This window comes from Erpetoichthys calabaricus, chromosome 17 (genome assembly GCF_900747795.2).
Source record: "Erpetoichthys calabaricus chromosome 17, fErpCal1.3, whole genome shotgun sequence".
NCBI classification, from domain to species: Eukaryota; Metazoa; Chordata; class Cladistia; order Polypteriformes; family Polypteridae; genus Erpetoichthys; species Erpetoichthys calabaricus.
Window position 1 is genome coordinate 21,125,738 of NC_041410.2, and position 19,830 is coordinate 21,145,567.

General features: G+C 45.5%; 1 protein-coding gene across 2 annotated transcripts in view; it reads right to left on the reverse strand.

Moving 5' to 3' along the window:
* Positions 1 to 19,830, reverse strand: part of fam189a1 (family with sequence similarity 189 member A1) — a 404,507-nt gene that overhangs the window by 8,736 nt on the left and 375,941 nt on the right. For both annotated transcript variants that reach the window (XM_051920463.1, XM_051920464.1), the window contains exons 5-9: positions 18,338 to 18,445; positions 17,425 to 17,585; positions 13,881 to 14,016; positions 4,266 to 4,341; positions 1,651 to 2,229 (exon numbers count right to left, since the gene is read on the reverse strand). In XM_051920463.1, the coding sequence (XP_051776423.1) occupies positions 1,651 to 2,229; positions 4,266 to 4,341; positions 13,881 to 14,016; positions 17,425 to 17,585; positions 18,338 to 18,445 (1,060 nt within the window). The remainder of the gene's footprint in view (positions 1 to 1,650; positions 2,230 to 4,265; positions 4,342 to 13,880; positions 14,017 to 17,424; positions 17,586 to 18,337; positions 18,446 to 19,830) is intronic.

Here is a 19,830-nt window from a genome sequence, read left to right on the forward strand (position 1 = left end):
ACCTCTACATCAGCTATGACAGAATATGATTTTCATGCGTGAAGGGTAACCAATCAAGGAGTGAGACATTTTAACGAGCAGGATCTGATCACTGAAGAGTCATGACCCAACCAGAGAACGAATGGAGCCAGCGTTTTCAAAAGTGTCCTGCTCTGCAGAGCGTTTTCAGAAGTTCTTATTTGTTATCGTGGGCTGAAAACGCTGGAGTAGGGCGAACGAAAGGCAAAAACGGAGACAAATGCCTGCATTTTCAAACAAAACATATACCATATATACTCGCGTTTAAGTTCTCCCGCCGATAAGTCGGGGTTTGATTTTACTGTATGATTTCCGGTATTTTATAATGTCGGTCATATAAGTCGAATACAGAAAACTCACGCTATTGGTCTAAGAGATTATGATATGCTAATGCCCACCTGAAAGAGTACGCACCGAGCACACAGCCTTTTTTCTCTACGTTTTGTGCCTATGTGACCACACGGTAAGACCCGACCTATTCCGAAGCAACATTTGCACTGTTTTGTGTTTTTTGTATCTCACACCCTCATACACCTTTATTGTAAGGCCATCCCTTATCTACCATGGAGTGTTCGATCTCATGAAAATATGAAGCTGGTTTTAAATTTAAAGCCAGTGAAGTGGCGAAAGAAATTGGTAACTGCGCTGCTGCAACAAAATTCGATGTGTCTGAGAAACTGATGTGAGATTGGAGGAGGCAAGAAGATGTAAAAAAAACATTTAAGTGTCGTAATTTTGAACGAGCGTATACGTCGGGGTCTGATTTTATTTTTTGATCGACTTCTACGCGAATATATACGGTAATAGTGTGGACGGGCCCTCAGTAGCTTACAGACACAAACGGGAGGTTTACTTATTGTTGGTCAGAATGATGGCGATGTGCCACCTTCAGTTTGGTGAGATAGTTGGCGCTTTGCAGTCTCTGAAGTTCAGAGGGGACCGATGGGCAGTTCTGTGGGTCAGAGGAGAATGGCCAGGCTCTTTCAAGCTAACAGAAAACCTTCAAAGACTCCGATAACCACTCAGTGGTGTGCAGAGGGGGCCTCTCCGGACACACAACACGTTAGGCCTTGAAGGTGGTGGGCAGCAGCAGCAAACGTCACGTCAGGCTCTGCTCCAGTCAGCTAAGAACACAACGGCAAGACTGCAAAGGGCCTGCCATCTGCCACCGATTTCTCCAGTGACATGCAGAGGGTTGGGTCACAACATCCACGGATCCATCCCACCTGACATCAGCGATACAGACTGGGGATGTTTACTTCTCTTTATGAACATCGCTTGAGTGCTGTGGTGTGTTGTGGGACAGTCAGGGTTGTCTCCCTGGCTCGAGTTTATTTAATCTTTTTGTTGTTAGTTTTGTGTATTGTGTAATTCTTTGTGTTCTTTTTTCTTTCTGTACCTTGAAGATGCTAAGATGGATGCATGCAGTCCAATTGCACTGCTGCTATTGTAAAGACCACCGGCAAAGCACTAATCATTTCAGCTGGCGAGCCCCAGGACGGTTAGCTTCATTTTAAGTTTCATTTTTATTTAAAGTTATTTGTGTCCTTAGCCTCCTCCTTCCTCTGCCGTTAGGCTCCCTGTAGACCCCTCTAATGGCCTACCCCTGATGTCCTACATGAGCTGACTTACCTTGTGGGGCTGAAGTACAGGAGACGGGGTCACTCGTTGACCGTACAATTCTCGATAATCGGTATTTCCTGCTGTACCACTGCAGCCGGGGCCTATCCGGGCGTGACGTGGTCCCATGAGATGAGGTGGCCTGCGCCTGAGCTGGAGGTGACGATGAGGGGTGAGAACAAACGGCAAAACAGAGCTTCTTGTGCCTGGGAGGAGAGGAGGACGCTGCCGAGTCGTAGGGTGATGCCCGGGCCTCTCTACTCAGGGTGCTGTTCTCCGAGGACCAGTCCGGCGACGGCTCCTGAGTGCAGTTCGTGGAGCCGTGGGTTTGGGATCTGTCAAGCGAGGACTCACTCAAGCAGCCCCCCTCGTCGCCCCGAGAGCGCCCGCTGTAGTGTCCACAACGCATGCTGTGCTCCAGGCTGTTGCAGCTGCCGTCGGTGGCCGTGGTGCGGATTGTGCTGTATGGGGAGAACTCGGTGGACCGGAGTGAGCCCTGCACTTCCAAGGAGCAGAGGTCTTCAGAGGAGCAGCTGTGATCGGGTATGTCGGCCACTTCGGACGCCATGAGAGACGTGCTGTCCACCGAGGCTGCAGGAGGAGGGAACACAAATCAGAAGAGAGAAGAAGCGACGGCCTGCTCAGAGTTCAGGGGTGGCACTGTCATTCATGGACACCACTGCAGTGCACACAAAACTGGGACACCCAAAAGAGAAAGTGTGTAATTACAGTGTCGGAAGACCCCCGGGTAGTCTCTGTGGGGTCTGCAGCCCACTGGAAATTGGGTTAGGGTTTTTTTTAACTCTGGAGATTTTGGGGTAAGCACCCTGCTATCTGCCCACCAGCACCAGGCATGTCGAATGCAGTCTGAACCCACCAGGCTTTCCCAAGTGTCCTACCACCCACCTTCAGGGACAATAAGGGACACTCACCTCTCGGCCAGTCTCTGCTTTAGCTCTTCATCCATCCCTTATATTTTGGGCCTTCCATTCGGAAGTTGGGCGGTTTGGCCTCTAAGTTGAGTTCTGTTGCTTTAAATTTGAAAATGTTGTCTGAATTGAATTATCCTTCCATTATATTTCTGGGTTTCTTTAATGGCTTTTTAGGTTATCTTTATTTATTGTCTGTTTTGGGTTACTGTAGGTTGTTTTTCTATTCATCCTTCCATTATATTTCTTTTATTGTGTTTGTTGACTACCTGTTTGGGTTATTCACGTTTATGCGTTTATCTCGGGTTTCTTTAAGACCCGTTTGGATACTGGATTTTTAATAATTATCCTTCCTTTTTGCATTATCCTTCCATTATATTTCTTTTTCTGCTGGGTCTCTTTCATTTTTGTTTCGGGTTACCCTGGTACCATTTTGGGTTACTTTGATGTTTATTCTTCCATTATTTTTATTGTGTTTGTAAATGCCTTTCTGGGTTGTTCTTAAAATGTGTGCTTTTTGTTACTTGGTGCCAAATATCCGACCCACTCCACGAGGAGGTAGAATGCTTTTGGGGGGGTCTCCTAATCTGGGTCTCTGTCCTTCCTTTGTAGGGTTCAAACTGGCTACTGCCTTTTGGGTTAGGCTTAGGGTTAGGGACCGTCAATTGAGCCCAGAGAATTTAGAGTACCCTGAGGTGGGTGGGCACCCACACTGGGGGCTTTGATCTCACCCAATGTCTATTGTTGTCAGGATCAGCTTTGCGTCCCCATACCTTTGTTTATGGGGTCACTGAGGTCCCAAAGACAGAATGCAGTCATCTTCTTCCTGACCAACATGCATCATGTCACCACCGTTAACAAGAATCACTTAAGATGTTAGAAAGTGGGCTCAGATCGTAAAATGAAAATACCAGGTACTCTTTACAAATCCTGTCCACAGTTTTAGACAATCAATTTGGAGTTAAAGGTTCTTTCACTGCCAACAGTCCACCTTCTGTGAGGATTGAAGTTAACAAAAGCTGGGTGGTCATTGGTTCAAAATCAAACGCTTTGATCCGTTTTATTTCTAGGAATGTGCCGACATTACGTAACTAAGAAAAATCCGGAGCAAAATGATCGTTTAATCTTTTACATTTGATGTACGGCGGGTTCAAAAAATGGATGGAGTCTCAGATCTTATGGTGATGGTGAAAAGAGAAATAAGAGAAACATCTTCACTTCTGCATGAAAGCAGAAAAGGATTTGTATTGTGTTGTCATCCAGTTATATATAATGGCTGTCTTAATTACTGAAGAGCAATGAAGCCCTTATTTGAGCTCCGTTGCCAGTTGGTCACCATGCCACCCTGCTAACCCCTTAGAGGGCTATGAACAGAGCTCTCCTCCTTGGCCTCCCACCATTAGCCCTCCCTGGGATTTCAGGAAGGAGTCAGCAAAGCCGGCATTGATCGTAAAGGTGAGTCCCTGGCTAAGGCACCATGACAGAGGCTGCTGCAGGGGTCCTCATGTCCATGTGGCACCCCTTGGATCACAGTCCCTTCCCTCCATGTCAGAGGCCTCTCAGGATTTGTGATTCGGCCTGAACTTATAATATAATGCAGCAAAGAAGGGAAGCATGAACGGCCATAAACACCCGGAGACTGAGGCCCACCCTGCACCTTTGGACTGAGACATTGGGACCTGCCTGCTCCCCTCTTACCTTGGGTGCTGACTCCAGCAGTTGTGTTCCTCTCACAGAGACTCGACTCTGTCGCCTGCTGGTCCAGGCTGGTCACCTGTCACGATAACAACAACACAAGTTAGAGGCAAAACCAGCAGCCTGCTCACTGTGTCTGTGCGAGGCTATTTGATCAAAGCAGGGGAGCTCAGCCACAAGAACCTGAAAAGGCCCCAGCAGCAGAGCCTGGGGACCACCAGAGGGCCCTCTTCTCCGTGTGAAGTACCCAATTGTGTATCCAATGAATGTTCTCCTCATCCCAGATCTTTCTCAAAGTGCCTCTCTGTGGCCTCAGAGCCTGCAGGTGGAATGGTTGGACATACTGGGCAGGTAAACCAAATGGTCTCGGAAACTTCTACAGGAGTGAGGGGCGGGCGGGGGCATGAGTGGTCTTGGATTTGCTGTCCAGGCGCTAGTCACACAGGGCAATTCTGACTGGGAGGCTCCCCAGCCATTCACAACAAGTGGGTCTCAACATGTCTGTGCACCACCTGCTGGTAGTGATGGGCATTTACTGAGTCACTGATCTTGACTTTGCTGACGATGCTGTGATCTTCGTGGAGTCAATGGAGGCTCTGATCGGGGCTCTTGAGAGACTGAGTGAGGAGTCTGAGTGTCTGGGCTTGCGAGTGTCCTGATAAAAACCAAAATCAGGCCTTTAATGACCTCTTGGGCATGGCCATCAGCAGTGTGTCTGTCTCTGGAGAGAGTGTCAACCTTGTCAAGAGGTTTACTTAACTTGGCAGTGACATTCATGTCTCTGGTGACTCTTTCTATGAAGTCAATAGATGGATTGGGAGAGCATGGGGGGTCATGAGGTCGTTGAAAAGGGGTGTGTGGCGCTCCCGATATCTGCAAAAGGAGTGCCTCAGACTCCTGAATTAAGTGAAACAATTCATTTAATTTGTTTGATTCATCGATAATAATAAAAAACAAAAGCTTTCAGGGGCAGGAGTGTCCTCGAATGTATCTCAAATTAATTATTATTTATTTCATTATAATATTTATTAAATTATATATTAAACATGCTGGTAATTCATATCGTATAATATTAACTTCTTGGAAAGGACAAAGCATGACAGTGAAGTGAAAATGCATAAATTAAACTAAGACAATATGTTTGAGAATCCTAAATGAACAAGTGTGACTCGTTCGCGGGTAATGATTCAGTTCAGACTTGAAACGTTTAGCGAACGTCACATTCAATGAGCGCTGCAATAAAACCGAAAGCATTGCAATCGCTATTGAACCACTGGCGGTTCACTGCCGAAATTCTCATCAGATAAAGGGGATTGTCAGAGAAGGACTGGAACAGAAAATTTCTCTATATGCAGATGATATGGTCTTATATATATCGGACCCAGAAAACACTGTCCCTGCTGTTTTAACAGCACTAACAGAATTTCAAAAGATATCTGGTCTTAGAATTAATCTGAATAAAAGTATACTCTTTCCAGTGAACTCACAAGCATATAATATTAAATTAGACACCCTACCTTTTACCATAGCAGATCAGTTTAAATACCTAGGGGTAAATATCACAAGTAAACATAAAGCTCTTTATCAACAAAATTTTGGCGTCTGTATGGAAAAAATTAAGCAAGACTTGCATAGATGGTCAACCCTTCATCTCACTCTAGCCGGAAGAATTAACATTGTTAAGATGAATATCCTTCCTAAACTTCTCTTTTTATTTCAAAACATTTCAATATATATCAATAAATCGTTTTTTAAACAGTTAGATTCAATAATAACCTCATTCATTTGGAACTCAAAACACCCACGTATCCGAAGAGCGACCCTACAAAGACCTCAGGCAGAAGGTGGCATGGCTTTACCTAATTTTCAGTTTTATTACTGGGCAGCAAACATACAAGCCATAAAAACCTGGACACAAATAAATGCACATACACAGGCTTGGTCTGCAATAGAAGTAAAATCCTGTAGTACTTCTTTATATTCCCTGCTTTGCTCTCCAATAAATGAAAGTTATCGCAAATATACTAATAACCCAATTGTGCTTTACTCACTCAGAATATGGAACCAAATTAGGAAGCATTTTAAGATGGAAAATCTTTTATCAGTGGCACCTTTGCAAGGGAACCACCTCTTTCAACCTTCGCAAGTATATCCAGTTTTTAATACCTGGAAAAGTTTTGGGATTAAAATGCTCAGAGATCTTTATATAGACAACATATTTACATCTTTTGAACAATTACGTTCAAAATTTAACCTCCCAGCTACACATTTCTTTTACTATCTTCAAATTAGAAATTTTGTTAAACAGAAATTGCCCGATTTCCCCCACCTTGCACCCTCCACAATGCTGGAAAAAATACTGCTCAATTCCGAGGAAACAAACACTATTTCCGCAATATATAAAATCTTATTAGAGTCCCTACCTTTCAAAGATCCAAGAGGACATTGGGAAGAAGATCTCTTAATCAATATATCAGAAAAGGAGTGGAAGGTAGCAAAGCAGAGAATTCACTCGAGTTCTATATGCGCAAAGCATAGAATTATTCAACTAAAAATTATATATCGAGCTCATCTGTCTCGCTTAAAACTGTCCAAAATGTTTCCAGGCCAGGATCCGACCTGCGAGCGCTGCAACCAAGCTCCTGCCTCACTGGGTCACATGTTCTGGGCCTGCACCAAACTAACATCATTTTGGACAAAGATTTTTAAGTGCCTCTCAGACAGCCTTAGTATCACAATCCCTCCTAACCCACTAACAGCTGTGTTTGGTGTCCTTCCAGATGGACTTGAATTGGAGAAGGACAAACAAACGGTGATTGCATTCACTACACTCTTGGCACGCAGACTTATTTTGTTAAATTGGAAGAATCCTAATTCTCCTCTTATAAGTCAGTGGGAAACTGATGTTTTATATTATTTGAAATTGGAAAAAATCAAATTTTCAGTTAGAGGATCTGTACAAAACTTTTTCAAAACTTGGCAGGATTTAATCAATATTATTTTAGAATAAGAGAATTAACTATTATTGTATTTAACTCCCTTCTCCATCTCTTATTTATATAGATATTTACTTCTCCCCTTCTTTTGCCTAATGTTGCCTTATTAAAAAGCTTAAAGAAATTTTCCTTTAGCTAAGCTCTCCTTCTCAGGGATGGGGTTTGATTTGTTTTCAAATTTGTTGGGTTATAAATGGATCTGTTTGTATGGAATGATTACAATGAAAATTAATAAAATAAAAATATAAAGTGTAATAAAACCGAAAGCAAACAACTGTGAGAAGTTGATGGAATATTTTCAAAAGGTCCAGTTTTGTGTGACTAACTTGTTGAATGTACAAATGGGCCTAAACGTATCAGGTGAATATTATTTGTTTATATATTCTATTTAAAATAACTCCAATAATGAATTGTGAAATACAAACAATTAAATGGCTCTCATAATTAATGACCTCTTGGGCACGGCCATCAGCAGTGTGTCTGTCTGCGGAGAGAGAGTGTCGCCTCATCGAGAGGTTTACTTACCTCGGCAGTGACATTCATGTCTCTGGTGACTCCTCCTATGAAGTCAGTAGACGGATTGGGAGAGCATGGTGGGGGGGTCATGAGGTCGCTGGAAAGGGGTGTGTGGCGCTGCTGATATCTGCAAAAGGATGAAGGTCCAAGTCTTTAGAGTCCTGGTGCTTCCTGTCTTGCTATATGGTTGTGAGACATGGACGCTATCCAGTGACCTGAATGAGGCACATGACCTGCATTGTGAAGGAGCGTCAGTTACGGCACTACAGCCATGTGGCGTGATTCCCTGAGGGTGATCCGGCTCACAGGACACTCACTGATGACGACCCGAATAGCTGAACCAGGCCAAGGGGACGCCCATGTAACACCTGGCTGCGGCAGATAGAGGGTCAAGTCCAGAGGGTGGGACAGGACCACGTGTTTGCCTATCCAGTGACCTGAGATGAAGACTGGACTCCTTCAGTGCTGTGTCTCTCCGGAAAATCCTTGGGTACTGCTGGTTTGACTTTGTGTTGCTCATGGAGTCCCAAATGAGACACATGACCTGCATTGTGAGGAGGCATCAGTTACGGCACTATGGCCATGTGGCGCAATACCTCAAGGGTGATTCGGCTCACAGGACCCTCACTGATGACGACCCGAGTAGCTGAACCAGGTCAGGGGGACGCCCATGTAACACCTGGCTGTGGCAGATAGAGGGTCAATTCCAGAGGGTGGGAAAGGAGCACGTGTTTGCCTGGGGGGTTGCCAAGCGGGATCCCGAGCTGTTTCATTGTGTGGAGGCTGTACCAGTGCATGCCCCCCAACCCGACCAAGCTGACCTGTAGTAATGTGTTATCACTGTATTGTATTTGTGTGACGGCGTTCTCGTTTTCCGATGACAATTTCATTCTAACTAGCCAAACTCATACGTGAAGTGTTCGAGACTCCTCAATCAGACGGTCGCCACACACACGAGGGCTTTAAGCATCTAAACAAAAGACGCATACGCTGCTGCTGCTGCACTCCCACCAGGCTCCACTGGCTCACTGAATTAATTCCCATGATTCATTGAAAAGAGTCGCTCAAAAGGAATGAATTGTTCACAAATCACCCATCGCTACCTGCTGGACATTAGAAATGCACGTTACGATTTGAGTGAATTTTGTGTATTCTTTTTATTTGATTTATTTATTGCTATTTCTTTGTTGTTGTTTTTATGACCATTTTGTGGCACGGCCATATTGTTCCTGCTAATGACACCCATTGCTGGTCACCATTCTAAAAGATGCCAGCCAAGCCTTTAGATAATTTCAAACCTCTCCACGACTCTGCTGTTCCAGTTACAGAGAGGATATGAAGTGAGCTCAGACCCTCATCTTTTTCGTTGTTTCAAATCCCCCTTTTGCCTTCCATGTTGGTTTTGCTTGCTGTTGGCTCAGACCCTCGTCAGGCCTTTTCTTTGGCCTCACATTTTAAGCTTTTTATCTCCCGGTGAGTGTCATTTTTTTTGTCCCATTTCGAGGGGTCTTCTTCCACTCTTTGGCCCAAAACAGGAAGATTATGGAGGTCCAGCTGCCCACACTTGACAAGAAGATGTCAGTTTCAAGGAAGCTTCAACCTTCTCCATTCCAGCAAAAGCCTTAACTAAACTTAGTCACTGGGCGTCTAGTGACCCCGAAGAGAAGACACAAACTCCACAAGAGGTCAGAAGCGAGAAGCTATTAAGACCCGCAGTACAAATGTCCAGAAGATTCAACTGAGGACTCAAGGCATCAAGATGAGGGGGGTCACCACCGAGCTGAAGGACAGGAAAGCCGATCAGCGGCGCTAAGAAATAACAATAAACTCCACTTGGGCAGTCGGCTACCATCAAGCAGTGAAGAGGCGCTCGTGGACGTCCAAATGTCAGCAGAGAGGCCCCTTGACATAAAACTTTGCTGCGTTTATTTGTGTTTCTTCAAACGACCCCTATGACAACAGAAGACCCTCATTTGACAAGAGGTATTCACGGCCACTGCTCTGCCAACCTGACTTTGTCAAAAGGTCTGTCGGCCTGCCTTGCTGTATTTAATATTTGCATAAGGGCGGCCCACCCCAAACCCAAAGTTCTAAAGGATGTGCCAACATGTCAGGCCTTGCTGAACAAAGTGCCTGTTTGGTGGGGTGGGTGGCTTAAGGGTCGGGGGTGGTGGGGTGGGGGGCAGCACTGAGTCCTTTGCAGGAGCAAATTCTCATTGGAGGACACCTCATAAAAACCTCCACAGCTCCCAGTGCTGCTCCGTCTAGACACCAGTCATGTGCTCAACACGTGGAATTTATTGCCTCCTGTGAATCAACAGCCTCCACTACCCACCCTGCACCCCCTCACTACCCACCCCACACCTCCCCCATACACACACACACACACACACAGTATTGCCGGAAACTGGGGATTCTCAGGAGTGCTCCACAGGGAGAGCGTGCATACGGCAATTAAAGACGCCAGACCTCTTCACACGTGGCTAATCAGAAGAGCAGCCGAGTGCAGCCCCCCAAACAGACGCCATTTACACGCCTGGAAGTCACGGCTGCGAAAGAACGGCCCCTCATGCCGTGTGATTTAGTGGCTGTGAGGAGCATCAGCCTGCAAGGGAAATGGAAAAATCTCCATTAAAGGCTGCCATCCTCTTTACAGGTTCAGACAAACAGAAGCAAGAAGGAGGCACGGTGCCCAACTGTGGAGCGTTTACTGCAGACACCAAGAGATCATCCAGTTCACCATAAAGGCATCCCGCTGCACGATGAAAGGAGCTATATAAACCAAGCAGTTCATGAGACAAGACACAGGGCCTATAAAAAGCATTCACCGCCTAACCCTAACCCTAACCCTAACCATTAATATTTGTAAAACATTTAATCACAATGGACTGAATTTGAGTTTTTTGATCACTGCTGACGTGAATATTTAGGAGATGACAGCCGTGACTCGCGTCATTGAAGCCGAGTGTGCGCATCGCACAGGTCAATCAGCCAATCAGCTTTGCACACCTCGACTCTGCCGTTTATAAAGCTGCTCCAGCTCTGTCAGGCATCATGGCGGTTGTGAGTGAGTGAACAGCCTTTGTCAAGTCCAGCCACCAGTTCTCAAATGGACTGGGGGTCTAGACTCTGACTCGGCCACTCCAGCACATTCATTTCAAAGCCACTCCTGTGTACCTTTTGACTTTACGCTCCAGGTCGTTGTCTTGCTCGGTTTCTTGCAGTCTTCAGCAGGTTCTCCTCCAGGATTTTCATCGTATTTTTGCTGCCTTCATGTTTCCCTCACGAGCTTTGCAGGGCCTGCTGCAGACAAGCATCCCCACAGCCCGAGACCACAACCACCCTGCTTCACGGTGGAGATGGTGTGTTTCTGAGAATGCGCAGCGTTCAATCATGACGTTCAGTCTGAAGGCCAAAGTGTTGAATTTCTGATATCATCAGACCCCGGAACCCTCTTCCAGCTGACTTCAGAGTCTCCCATGGTGCCTTCTGCCGAGATATCCTGTGTGTTTTTTTTTCTCTTTGCCACTCTCACATAAAGCTGTGACAGATGAACCCCCCTGGTGAAAGTTGTTGTCACTCTCAGTCACTCTAACTTGTAACTCCTTCAGAGTTCTCATTGGTCTCTTGGTGGTCTTCATCACTTGTCATCTTCCTACATGATTACTTAGTTTCTGTGGACCGCCTGCCCTGGCAGATTTCCCGCTGTGCCACACTCTTTCTATTTCTTAATGGCTCATTTAACTCGGATATTTTCTCATTTCCTAACTTGTGCTCCTCAATCACCTTCTTCACGGAGTTCCTTGGAGTGTTCATTAGTCTTCATCATGTAGGTTAGGCCACCATACTGAGTCAAAACTAGGTGGGCCTTACACATTCAGGTGGATTTAGATGACAATCGACTGAAACCCCAGACTGGAGATGTCCAGTAATCTAACGGGCTGCACAAGTGGATATTTGGGAGGGGGGGGGGGGATTGTGTCAAATCAATGGGGTGAACACTTCTACAGTCAACTACTTTGTGTTTTAAATAAGCCCACTCTGATTGAACGTTGTATAAGATAAAACAGCATAAGATCCTTAAACCCACCTAATCCAACTGAAAGACTGAGAAGGCTGGTGCAGAACCTGGCAGCACTTGGTACAAGGTGGACATCGGCCCCTCACAGACACACCGACACGGTGCCAGTCTTACTGTCAATCACTGAGCTCGACAAGTCTTTGTGGAGGTGGAAGGAAAACCAGAGTGCTCAAAGAAACACCATGCAGACACCAGGAGAATGTACCAGTGCCACGTGGGCAATGCCAGGACTCTGGATACACTGCACCCCCTGTAGACAAACACATTTGACTAGCTTCATAACGTTCTTTAGAGCAGGTCTTCAATTCTGTAAAGAATGTTGGACAGTATAGACCACGAACGGCACTCTGCCAAGTAACTTTGAAATGATTTTGCAAAACTCTTTGCCACAGTGCATGCCAAGAAGGTTCCATATGAAATAAAAATGATATAAGAAAAAGTTGAGGGACAAGCTTTCACCTGGCATCATCACCTGCTACCTGTCCATGGTCCTGACTCTACCTGGCACGCCTTATCTTGTTCTCTGTCCGGATTGTTCTGGACTTTTTATGCCTACGTGTGGCACCAGAAAGGAACACGTCCTGGTCCCTGACATGTGGCTGAAATATAAGCAGGAGTGCATGAAGCTCCTTCTGACAAAACGAGTGCAATCACTTAGGGGTTACAGTGAAGTTGTGCAGTGGGCAGATACTCTTCAGGGTTCGTCCCTGCGATGCCCACACAGGTGGATTTGAGGTCTCAGATATAGCATGACACTCTGTCCTGCCATCTGTCACCTCCTCACAGGCTCAGATAAGATACCGTATATACTCACGTTTAAGTTCTCCCGCAGATAAGTCGGGACTTGATTTTACCGTATAATTTCTGGTATTTTATAATGTCGGTCGTATAAGTCGAATGTGGAAATCTCATGCTATTGGTCCAAGAGATTATGATATGCTAACGCCCACCTGAGAGAGTAACCATGGAGTACACTGCCTTTATTTTCTATGTATTATGGTTAAGTGACCAGAACTATTCCAAAGCGACGTTTGCACTGTTTTGCGGTTTTTGTATCTCACACCCTCATACACCTTTATCATAAGAGCACCCCTTATCTACGATCAGAAGAAAATATGAAGCTGGTTTTAAATTAAAAGTCGTTGAAGGGACGAAAGAAATTGGTAACTGCACTGCTGCAACAAAATTCGATGTGTCTGAGAAACTAGTGTGACATTGGAGGAGGCAAGAAGATGCAAAACAAAAAAAATTAAGTGTCGTATTTTTGAGCGGGTGTATAAGTCGGGGTCTGATTTTATGATCGATTTTTTAGGTTTCAAGACCCGACTTATATACGGTATGTGTTAGTCCGCCACAGCAGCAGGGGGTGATGTTGCTGACCGTCTCTTCTATTTCTCTTTCTGCAGCTCTGAGAAACCGCCCACTGAGGGCACTTAACTCCGTCCCCTTCCGGGGTCCATTGGGATAAGAAGACCAGCAGCCCAGAGAGGAGTCGGCATTTGACCCAGAAGTGCCTCACGAGACGGACCTCCTGATTGTCCTTTGTGAGAACACGTGCTACGCAGAAGATAGCTCTGAACAGTGTCAGATTGGTGAACCTTTATGTTAACGTTTGTGGACATTTTTTTGCTGTTTGTGTGAAGAACTGCCACTAAACGGGAGGACCCGGTGGGCATCTCAGCTATTCTTATTGTCTGTCCTGCCTTACCTGGCCACACGTCACACAGGCTGCTCTGATGTCACTCTGCTCAATGATGTCTCTCTTCGTACTTCGCATGCTCACTGCCTTGAAGCTTTGGGGCCCTCATCTTCCACACACTCTCAAGCCCTGAGCCAGCTGCTCCCTGGGCATGATGATGTACCAAGCTGCTCAGAAGCTACCTCATTGCTGCCAAGATGGCAGACACAGAGCGACTCCATTAACTGACACACAATAATCAAGTGGAACATACAAGGAGACTGGCGGCCATAATGCAGCGTGGGGGGCTGCGTGCCCTCTGTCAGACATGTGGGAGGTGGACTCACCTGACTGGCCGGCGTCTGACCCACCACAGCTTCATACGGAGGTGGCAGCTCCGAGGGATAAAGCCCCCCAGGGCTGTTGATTGGCATTCCAAAGATGGCACTAAATGGGGAGTGAGGGAAATCCAAGTGTAGGCCTCTGAGGGACACAAGAAGGACAGAAACAGTCAGGCCTTGGCGGTAGGTACGTCAACAGCATTCCAAAACAGGAAAAAATAAACTTCATTTAATATTTGTTGAGAATTGTTATTCCTTTTTTTGGGGATTTTTCTAATTAGAAAACTCCTCTTTATCCCACAATAATTCATTTGAACTGAGAAACTCTAAGAGCTGTAACCCTAATCTACAGAACTACATGAAGGACGGCCCAAAACACATTTAGGAGTTTTGGGTTTTCTAATCGTCGACTCATATATTCATAATGACACTGCCCTCCGTCGGAGTACTCCACGTTGTGTACCATAAAGGCTCCCGTTGTTAACATGTGACTGGCACCATGGTCGCACATTCAGCCTTTAGGTGGCGTCGCAATATGCCAGGTGTCTTTCAAAACAAACTGTGACTCTTTGGTTAGCAATCTATTTATTTTGGGGAGGATTTACAGTTAGTGAGAACCTCAACTTGTTTTTGATTCCCAGTATTCACCTCCCAGTTTGGTTTTAACACTCGATTTTTCTCCTTCCAGCTTAGAACTTTGTGCCTTGTCATGTGTGTGTGTCGGAGGACCTCCTCTCAGGCTCAGCGAAGGCATGCAATAACCCGCCGAGATGAGAGGGGGTGCTGCCGCTAACGCTGTCATCTCCTTCTTTCCCCGAGAAGCCACCCTGTGACGCCATTTAACCCTGTCACTTCTGGTCCAGCTGCCATTAAAACCCCGGGTGTCCCAGAAGGAGACGTCATTACTGGACAGAGCAACCCGTCGGAGAGACGACACCTTCTTGTTACTTCAAATTCCCTGCCAATGAGCGTCATTTGGGTTACTCTTTTGTTTGATATTGTGTCTCTGTTTAATAAAAGGGACAACCTGGTGAGGCGAACCCCCAGTTACATATATAGTGCATCCGGAAAGTATTTACAGCACATCACTTTTTCCACATTTTCTTGTGTTACAGCCTTATTCCAAAATGGATTAAATTCATTTTTTTTCCTCAGAATTCTACACACAACACCCCATAATGACAACGTGAAAAAAGTTTACTTGAGATTTTTGCAAATTTATGAAAAATAAAAAAAACATTGAGAAAGCACATGTACATAAGTATTCACAGCCTTTGCCATGAAGCTCGAAATTGAGCTCAGGTGCATCCTGTTTCCCCTGATCATCCTTGAGATGTTTCTGCAGCTTCATTGGAGTCCACCTGTGGTAAATTCAGTTGATTGGACATGATTTGGAAAGGCACACACCTGTCTATATAACGTCCCACAGTTGACAGCTCATGTCAGAGCACAAACCAAGCATGAAGTCAAAGGAATTGTCTGTAGACCTCCGAGACAGGATTGTCTCGAGGCACAAATCTGGGGAAGGTTACAGAAAAATGTCTGCTGCTTTGAAGGTCCCAATGAGCACAGTGGCCTCCATCATCCGTAGGTGGAAGAAGTTCGAAACCACCAGGACTCTTCCTAGAGCTGGCCGGCCATCTAAACTGAGCGATCGGGGGAGAAGGGCCTTAGTCAAGGAGGTGACCAAGAACCCGATGGTCACTCTGTCAGAGCTCCAGAGGTCCTCTGTGGAGAGAGGAGAACCTTCCACAAGGACAACCATTTCTGCAGTAATCCACCAATCAGGCCTGTATGGTAGAGTGGCCAGACGGAAGCCACTCCTTAGTAAAAGACACATGGCAGCCCGCCTGGAGTTTGCCAAAAGGCACCTGAAGGACTCTCAGACCATGAGAAAGAAAATTCTCTGGTCTGATGAGACAAAGATTGAACTCTTTGGCGTGAATGCCAGGCGTGACGTTTGGAGGAAACCTGGCACCATCCCTACAGTGAAGCATGGTGTTGGCAGCATCATGCTGTGGGGATGTTTCTCAGCGGCAGGAACTGGGAGACTAGTCAGGATAAAGGGAAAGATGACTGCAGCAATGTACAGAGACATCCTGGATGAAAACCTGCTCCAGAGCGCTCTTGACCTCAGACTTGGGCGAAGGTTCATCTTTCAGCAGGACAACGACCCTAAGCACACAGCCAAGATATCAAAGGAGTGGCTTCAGGACAACTCTGTGAATGTCCTTGAGTGGCCCAGCCAGAGCCCAGACTTGAATCCGATTGAACATCTCTGGAGAGATCTTAAAATGGCTGTGCACCGACGCTTCCCATCCAACCTGATGGAGCTTGAGAGGTGCTGCAAAGAGGAATGGGCGAAACTGTCCAAGGATAGGTGTGCCAAGCTTGTGGCATCATATTCAAAAAGACTTGAGGCTATAATTACTGCCAAAGGTGCATCGACAAAGTATTGAGCAAAGGCTGTGAATACTTATGTACATGGGATTTCTCAGTTTTTTTATTTTTAATAAATTTACAAAAATCTCAAGTAAACTTTTTTATGTTGTCATTATGGGGTGTTGTGTGTAGAATTCTGAGGAAAAAAATGAATTCAATCCATTTTGGAATAAGGCTGTAACATAACAAAATGTGGAGAAAGTGATGCACCGTGAATACTTTCCGGATGCACTGTAAAACTAGCGGTGTCCTGCTGCAAGAAATCCTAACCAGTTTTTATAGACTGAGATGCCACTTTAACTGGGGCAGACACATCTTTTTTTGTGTCATTTAGTAAAGTATTAATAAATCAAGTGATTTTACGTAGGCTCATTTTTGAAATTAAAAACATGCTTGTTTGTCTGCCAAAGTGTAAAGAGCAGACATTTCGTACCTTGCACACTTTGTTCATTGAGGGTAGGAGGTGAGCCGTCTAAGGTGTTAATGGAAGTCCTTAGTATGCACAGAAGTGATTCATATATTATATATGATATTATCAATTTAGTTGACTGTATCTCAACACTTAGTTTCAAAGGAGACAACGGGGGACGAGTGATACCAGCACTAACCTCTCTTGCCCTCGAATGGGGCCACACCCACAGGAACAACTCTGATGTCACTGGCGGGAAACCCAGTATAGCCCCGCCCCTTCTGCCCGCATCACTAGTTCAAGAGCTTGCTGATCGTTCAGTGAATGTTCACTTTGGGAGAGCAGCTACTAAGAAGGTCGGGCCTCTTGACAGCCGCCATATTTGGCATTTGTTTGGTATTTTTGCATTTTGTTCTCTTTTTACAACTGACAGTAAACAGGGAGTCCCCCAAATAAACCATCCCTTCACTAGTTATATTGATCTCACAGACTGGACCCCTGCAATTTTATCTTTTGCCTTTTCTCCTGGTCCTTCGTTTCCTCCCAATAATCTTTACACACGTTTTGGCCCCAGTCCTTTCCAGGGTCTGCACTTTTATCTGCGGACCACCCTAACTCGAGCACCACAATTCTCTTAGAGATAAGTACAGTGATTGGTAACCAATAATCAATAAACAATTCAAGAGGATGTTAGCTTACCTCTGTGCCTCCGCCACAGGGGTGCAGGTGTACTCCGGCGGGTAGTAGGGTGGAGGTGGGATTGGAGGGATAAACTCGTCGAAATCAAGCATCTGATGCAGAATGGTCCCATGCGGAGTCATGCATTCCGGGTTCAGAGACCGCGACCTGTGTGGAATGAACTACAAAACAGGAATCAATGAGATCTCTTTGCAGTCAGTGATGGAGAGGATCAGACATAATGAAGTGCAAGGAGGCTGGCATGAAGATCACTTACCCATCAGCAGGCCACTTCAGAACACAAACACAGCCTGACGTGGCGCTCGGTTAATCAGCCGCACCATGTGCCGGGGACTGGGTGGGCATATCAAAGAGGAGATCTGCATTTCCTTGTATGGCTGACCCCATTATCCATAAGGTGACGTACAGCAATTGAGATACAACTTTGTTTTTTGAGGTGGAGCACGAAGTGACTTGCTCAAGCTCACAAACTACCAGTACCACAGATTTGAGCCCACCATCTCAAGCCTTAACCACTGGGTATGACAGTGATGGGGTGGGGGTCACATTAGCCTGAATGGACCTTTCAGGGAGTTGGCACTGAGCAGGGGACTCAGATGTGTTGTTGGAGAAGCTGTGATTGTGTCAGGGTAGATGATGGGCTCCAGTTATTGGGTGTCATATCAGAGAGAGCGGATATGTGGAGGATAGGTGATGGGAGCTGGGGTCTCTCAGACCAAATGGACATGTCTGGTGGAAACAATGGGCTACTCTAACCATTTCTGACAAGTCCAATGAAATATACAGTTGGTATCCAGGCTGGATTCATGTGACACACTAGTGAACCCCTAGTGACACTGATCAATTCACACAACGAGTGACCCGTCACCCATTCGACTCCAGCAACGCCATGACAGATGTGAAATCAACTCACCATGTGCAGAATGTCGGTGGACACCATCTGCATGCAGCATATCGCTGTGGCCAGGGCACAGACAATGGTGGAAATGACATTGAGGGCGCAGACGCTGAACAAGAGCTCCTGTGAGGAAAACAATATGAAGAGCATTAGGACGAGTAGTTGAACCACAGACAGCGGAGGAACTGAATGAAAATGTCCAGCAAAAACCAGCAGTCCTGCTCTACACGCCTTACTTGAAATTCTAAAGGAATAAGGAAGGAGATTGGAGTGTTTGGGGGGCTTCAGGGGCTGCAGATTTTCATTACTGTATTTACCGTATGCTACTGTTCATTTGTCATCAAACATTTGTACGTTTGGGACGTTGTGAGCATACGACTGGATGACTTGAGATGTGCGTCACGTGAGATTTGTTTCATGGATATTTTTGGTACTGTTTGCTGTCGTCCAGCGTTGGTCCCTGTTGGTTCCCATTTGTTATCGCTGCTCCCAATGAAACCATAAGATTACATTTTTTTCTCAGCCATCATTACAAACTACAAGTAACATTTGAAAAAATGAATCATTTTAGGTGGAGTATTCCGTCAGAACCGCCTTGTCTGTGGAGATACGTGCAAAGTTCTATGGATTAGGAAGTTCCCAAGAACACAAAGTCCCGAAAATTAACCAACATGCCTACTAGAGGGGGGAAATAATGGCCGCACCTCAGCTAGAAATGAAAAGGGCCGCGTGAAATCTTTATAAATAAAAAGATTTATTTTCACAAAAACGCTCTGTGCCAAAAATGAGCTCCAAAAAGGCCTATAAGGCAAAGCCTGCAAAAGGTAATCCCAAAACGTGAACAAACTTACAATCTGAAATCCAAGAGGCAAAGTAAAAAAAAACAGAACACAGGGTCAAAAAATCCAGAAAATCATAAAAGTGCAATAATAATCACAATGAACCGCAAAGGACTCTGGGTTGTCCTCAGCCTTTATAGGGCAGTTCCTGGATGGTGATGGGCAGGTGACCCGCCTCTTGGGGAACCGCTCACAAAAGACAAGGAACACATAAAGGTGACATAAAGGAACTAAATAATCAGCGCTGTTAGCATTGAATACAAACAAAATAATCATAAAAACAGCACTTGAGCTGCGGCCATTTTGCATGCGTTTGGTCTCCTTGGAGTCATTCAGGGTGTAGGGTGCAAACGTTCTTTGTCACTGGGCTCCCATAAAAGGTGCTATAAGCAATCATGAAGGTTCTAAAGTGCTTGTGCTCGCGGTAAATGGAGCCATCTAAATTTAACAACGTCTTGGCAGGCTTTAGAACTGCTTTGTGGCCACAGTTACAATTAAAGGCGCTATATAGTCACTTGAGCAAGAAGCATCATGCTGTGTGATGTGTGATTTACAAGACAAGGGAAAACAGTGGACATTTGCGGTCGAGGCTTATGTGTTGAAAATTCCAGACTTGCAGCTTTCGTGACAAATGCCAGCTTGATGTGCCAAGCATTCCTTTTTATTATT